Source organism: Lycium barbarum, chromosome 11 (genome assembly GCF_019175385.1).
Source record: "Lycium barbarum isolate Lr01 chromosome 11, ASM1917538v2, whole genome shotgun sequence".
In the NCBI taxonomy this organism is placed as follows: domain Eukaryota; kingdom Viridiplantae; phylum Streptophyta; class Magnoliopsida; order Solanales; family Solanaceae; genus Lycium; species Lycium barbarum.
Genome location: NC_083347.1, coordinates 80934783 through 80941248, shown reverse-complemented (window position 1 = coordinate 80941248; position 6466 = coordinate 80934783). Strand labels below are relative to the sequence as shown.

Below are 6466 nucleotides of genomic sequence, written 5' to 3'. Positions count from 1 at the left end.
TTTTACTAGAATCACCTCCCAACTGAGGACTTGAGACCCTCGAACTTTGACCCGGACCCGAATAAATGGGGCGATCAAATCTCCTGCCCACGAATCCGGGAGGTGCACTAGCTACAGACTGGCCTGGATATCTGGAGTGTTGTTGTTGTTGACCCCCTTTATACTCACTACTAGCACCAGCAAATCTGGCCTTTTTACTATGCCCTCTGTCTGCATCACGCTCACCCCTTTGCGACTGTTGTTGCTCTTCTAAATTTTGAGCATGGGCCTGAATATGGGAGATATCCATCCTCTCATGCAATGAACTTGTCAAGCAATCTTTGAACAAATATGGCCCTAAGTCACTCAAAAATCTATGTACTCTGTCTCCCATATCTGCTACCATAGTGGGAGCATATCTAGCCAATGACTTAAAACGGAGACTATACTCCCGAGCACTCATATTTCCTTGCTTTAGATTAAGAAACTTGTCAGCTCGGGCCCTTTGGACCTGAGGTGGCAAATAGTAACGAAGGAAAGTATTTACGAATTCCTGCCAAACGGGGGAAGATGCATTTTCCTTTCTTGAAGCTATCCAATTAGTATAGCATAGAACGGCAATATCCCGCAATCTATAGGACACCAACTCCACTAACTCAGCGTCCTCAACATCTCGTCTATAAAACCTTGCCGGTCTTCATCCAGCTTTGACCCAAAAAATTCTGGCGGGTTCAAACTCATAAAATCACGGGCTCTGGAATGGCTCTATCACCCGGAACCGCACTCTACAGTTGGGCTTGTGCAGCAACTAACTGAGACAATAGCTGAATACCTTCGGTCATCTGCTGGCCTGAAGCAACCGGTGGAGGAACTGGAGGTACTGGAGCTGGAGCTGAAGCCCCTTCATGCTCCTCTAAAACAAGCGGAGTGTGAGAGGTGTGAGATGGAGCGTCATTATGGGACTCCCCCTCCTCTATATGCACCGGTGGCTCCGGTTCAACCCGCCTTCCTGCCGCACTCTTGCCCTTCTGGGCGGCTGTTGCTTTTCTCTTCACTGGCATCGCTGAAATCATAACGCACAGTTAGGGAAAAGGAATTCTGATAACGTAGCTCTATCGCACGATATATGAAGAAGAAAGACGATCATTATTCCTAAATGCCCTGCAGCCTCTCGTTTATAAATGTGGCGCGCTTCAAACCCATAAATAAGACTCTACTGGACACGGCTCGTAGACACACCCTAGGATGGAATAGCGCTGATACCACTTTTTTCACGACCCAACTAATGTGCCATGACGGGTACCCGGAGCTGGCTACCGAGCACCAGTCATCGAGCTATCTATCATATTTAACCTTGACATGTATCATTTTTAACATAGAACTTGTCATAGGCCAATTTTCGAATCTCCCAAAATGTGTATATATGCTTGAGCTCACAAGGCTTCAAAGTGATGTGCTACATATACACTGAAGAGTTCTCATAACATCTACAACCCACACATAAGTATCTATGAGCTTCTAACTGAAGACTTAAATCATAAGGACGGGACAGGACCCCGCCATGCCCAATATATACACAAGATAACGTACCAAGAAGTGGCAACTCCGGAGTAGTGGAGTGCTCCTGCAAATCCGCTGAGTAAGCTACTAAGCGTCTGCGCCATCTCCCTATCTACCTGTGGGCATGAACACAGCGTCCATAACAGAAAAGGACGTCAGTACGAACAATGTACTGAGTATGTGAGGCATATATGATAACATAATAAGGAAATATAGAATGCGGAATCATGCATGCTCACTTTTACCTTTAAATCATATCACACGTACATACATAAACTGTATGAATCAATAAAAATTTTAGCCCGCGTCCAGGCCTCCCGCATCTGGGGTAATCATGTCACGCCGCCCACTAGTGGTGCCGCCCGACCATATAGGCTCGGTGTAATCATCAATAAGCCGCCCACTACTCACACCGTATTGGTGCTGCCAGGCAGTATAGGCACGGTGTAATTTTATATATACATCAGCTAAAGCATGCATGGGAGCTCAAATAAAGTTATAACTCTATCGTAGTGATGTAAGGTCGGGGACCTCTGATTATGTTATGGAATAGTCATCATCGCTATGCCTTCCCTTAAAAGAACTAATGTGATGAGGTGAGGCAACAATAAGGAATAACATCAATGAAGTCATAAAGATGAAATATCAAGCTCATCATAGCATCATTAACATCCTCATTATCATGGAACATATCTCATCTCTATCTCGTAGGAAACTTTTAATACTCTTTACCTTTTATTTTTTGGGATGTAAGAAGGTCATGGGAATACAAGAAAGAAATCACAATATAAGAATCATGCCTTTGAAAGAAGGGCTAGCCTTACATGCCTTTACGTCTCCTCAACTTTATCGTCTAATTGTTTACCTTTCAAGCTCGCGATTCTACCTTCAAGAGAATTTGTACTAAGATTAGACAACCGGAAACATGCTTAAGCTTAAGCTAAATCAACTAGAAGCTACTGAAGATTTGGCGACATTTCCTTTGTTTCGACAACTTCCTACATAAAATAAGACAACTCCCAAACATCAATAAGAACACCCACAATATCATAATCAATAGATTCTTCAAGTTAGACATTGTTTACTTCTCAAATCCACCTTCAAAATCATCCATAACCATACCTATAATACAACATCATATTTATTCTTCTTATAACACCTTAGTCATCCTCATATAATACTCACCACAAGATTGTACTCATAACATGTCAAGAACTATAATTCAAGTCAACTCATTATTCAAGAATATCACTATTTCCATATTTGCACTCCATATTCTTCTTCCTTCCACAATCCAAGTCTTTCAACCACTCAATGTTCTTAATAACATGAATTGAACATAAAAATCACCTTTGATGATGTAGGAATGGACTTTGGACGAAAAGACTTCACCTGGAGAAAACCCCACTTCAATAAAAAAGGACGTTTTGATCTCTACAAACCCTAGTGAGCATCCATATACTTGAATTTTACTAATTCTTGGTGTTTAATCCTTGATTTCCCTAGGATATATGATAATATGGTGTGAGGAATATTCTAGAGCTTTCAAGACTTGTGAGAAAGTGAAATCTGAAAATTAAGAGCATGACTCGTCTATTTATAACTGAAACTGGAAGGTTCCAGAGAAGCGGTTCAGCAAGCGGGTCCACGACCCATCGAATTGCGACTGCAGATCTCAGTCTGCAGGAACATGTTGACGGTGCACCGTGATGGCCCATCGACAGTGATTGGTATATATAGAATTTTCCTGATTCAGTTCATATTTTGTCGATTCGATCCATTCAACTTATAGTCCTGAAAATTACCAGGAATACCTGCTGGTACACTCGTACATGGGGTAACACACTCTCTGCATTAAGTTTCCGCAACGAGCTCTCCTCTCTCTCCTCTAGTGTCTTTGGAATATTAATTAGAATTATTAAGTATCCCTTCTTACTTGTAGGGACACCATAAACACCTTAACTTGCGTTAGTCTGTCTACCGCGCAAAAACCTGAAATTTCAAGGTGTAACAAGCACTCTGCTTACCGCGACATCAGACACTGCCAAATACAGGTACAGCTGCTCGTTTGCCTTTGGGGTGTGCAATAGAGATGGGCTTGATAAATACCTTTTCAATTCTTCTAGGGCCAGCTGACATTCTGGTGTCCATACGAAGTCATTTTTCTTTTTAAGAAACGATAAAAATTAGTGGCCTTTATCCGAAGATCGAGAAATGAATATACTTAAGGCAGCAATCCTTCCGGTCAACCTCTACGCACCTTTGACATTCTCAACTACCCGGATATCTTCAATGGCCTTGATCTTATCCGGTTTGATTTTGATCCCTCGATTTGACACCATGAAACCCAGGAACTTACCTGAACCTACTCCGAAGGCACACTTCTCCGAGTTCAGCTTCATGTTGTATTTGCGTAATATATCGAAGGTTTCCTACAAATGCTTCAAATGGTCCTCTGTCTCCAGGGACTTGACTAGCATATCATCAATATAAACAATGGATGATTTACCTACTTGTTTTTCGAATATTTTGTTAGCTAGGCTTTGGTAGGTAGCACCAGCATTTTTTAAACCGAAAGGCATTACGTTATAGCAGTAAGTTCAGCACTTGATTATGAAAGAAGTCTTTTCCTGATCTTCCGAGTTCATCCTAATCTGGCTGCACCCGAAGTAAGCGTCAAGAAAGCTTAGTATTGCATGGCCAGCAGTCGCATCGATCATGCGATCGATGTTAGGCAAAGGAAAGGAATCTTTCGGGCAAGCTTTGTTCAAATCTTTGTAGTTCACACACATTATAAATTTTTTACCCTTTTTGGGTACAAACACTACGTTAACTAAGAAATCCGGGTATTTAACCTTCTAGATGGATCCGATTTTTAATAACTTTGTTACCTCCTCCTTGACGAATTTATGTTTAACCTCGGCCATTGTTCTCCGCTTTTGCTTTATCAGGGTGAACTTCCCATCAAGACTCAGCCGATGTGTGGTGGCCTCGGGCGGAATACCTGACATATCTTGGTAGGACCATGCAAAATAATTGGCATTAGCTTGAAGAAATTTGATTAATTTACTCCTGAGCTCTGAGGTTTACCCCGTGCCCAGGTATACCTTTCTATCTAGTAAATGGATGAAAAATGACTTGTTCCAGCTCTTCCATTTGTTGCATCCGAGTCATCGGTTAGTATAAATGAGACCTGGGAACGCCGAAATCATCCTCTTCTATATATGTCTCTGTTTCCCCTTCGGATCTGGCCGGATCCGCGTCCTGTGATTGCTATTTGGTATTTTTATCTTCGTACACATCCTCGTGCATGGTTATCTTTAGTGTTTGAACTGCTTTTTCAACCGCGAACATTTCTTTTGCTGCTGGTTGCTCTCCATGGGTGATTTTCACTCCCTCCGGGGTTGGGAGTTTCAGCAACTGGTGCAAGGTCGAGGGTACCGCCCTCATGATGTGTAACCAGGGCCTTCCAAGCAAGGCATTGCATCTCATCTCTCCATCAATGACATAAAACTTTGTGTACTGATCAATGTCGGCAGCATTTACTGGTAGAGAGATTTTGCCTTTGGTAGTTTCACAAGCCATATTAAACCTGTTGAGGACCCAGACCGTTGGTAAAATCTGGTCCAGCAGTCCCACTGTTCCACTACTTTTCATCGGATAATGTTGGCCGAACTACCTGGATCAATCAAAATACGTTTGACATGAGTTTTATTTATAAGGACAGAAATTACCAAAGCATCTTTGTGTGGTTGAATGAGGCCCTCCGCGTCTTCATTGCTGAAGGAGATAATTCCATCTGGTACATACTCCCTGGTCCTCTTCTGTTGAGTGATTGAGAACTTTGTCTTTTTCAACATTAGGCCTTGGGGTACTTCTGCACCACCGATGATCATGTTGATCACATGCTGGGGTTTCTCGGGTTCGGTCCTCTTACTGGTTTCCCTGTTTTTGAAATGATTCTTTGCCCGTTCACTCAGGAGCTCTTGGAGATGACCATTCTTTATCATTTGTGCCACTTCATCCCTTAGCCTTTTACAATTGTCAGTCTGATGCCCATGAGTACCATGGTATTCACATATCAGGTTTGGATCCCGTTGCGAGGGGTCGATTCGCAGTAGTCTCACACCTTCAATACGATCGATCACAACTACAATAACTGCAGAGTCGACATTGAAGTTGTATTCAAATAACCTTAGATTTTAGCCGGTGTCAGACCTCCCAACGAAGCTGTTTCTGAACTGTAAACCCCTGCTCCCCGAACCGCGATTGCTTCGTCTGTCACTTACTGCTGCATTGGGGCCAGGACCACTTCTTCCCTTATCTGATCTGAAGGTGGACCTTTCAGGTTGAGAGTATGGATGATATCTATCCCTTGATGGTTGAAATTTCATTTCTACCATCCTCTTCGGTCTGTCTGAATTTTTTATCGATTATCCTCCACCCTTATCTTGGACTCATACCTGTTATGGAGATCCACCTAAGTAATAGCTCTGAACTCCAATAGGTTTTCTTTCAGCTTGAGGGAAGCGTTAGAACTCCGGGGGTTAAGTCGCTTCGTGAAATCCTGAGCCGCCCACTCATCGGGAACCGGGGGCAGCAACATTCTTTCCCTCAAGAATCTTATCACGAACTCTCTGAGCCATTCGTTGTCCTTTTGGAAGATCTTGAATATGTCGGCCTTTCTCACCTGCACTTTCGGCCCCCGACGTGCACCTTCACGAAGGCATCTGTGAGCAGCTCGAATGATGGAATAGAGTGTTGGGGAAGCATGCTATACCATTGCATGGCTCCCTTAGTCAATGTCTCACCGAACCTTTTCAACATCACCGATTCAATTTCATCATCCTCCAGATCATTGCCTGTTATGGCGCATGCGTAAGCAGTTATATGCTCTTGTGGATCAATTGTTCCGTCATATTTAGGG

At 43.0% G+C, this 6466-nt stretch overlaps 1 protein-coding gene across 1 annotated transcript; it reads right to left on the bottom strand.

Annotated features, from left to right (window-relative positions):
• Window positions 1-4812: 4812 nt before the first annotated feature.
• LOC132619954 (uncharacterized) lies at window positions 4813-5942 on the bottom strand. Its single transcript, XM_060334712.1, has 3 exons — window positions 5804-5942; window positions 5274-5698; window positions 4813-5160 (listed from the first exon to the last, which is right to left on the bottom strand). Exons 1-3 carry the CDS (start codon window positions 5940-5942, stop codon window positions 4813-4815), a joined length of 912 nt encoding a protein of 303 aa, XP_060190695.1.
• Between the last annotated feature and the right edge of the window lie 524 nt (window positions 5943-6466).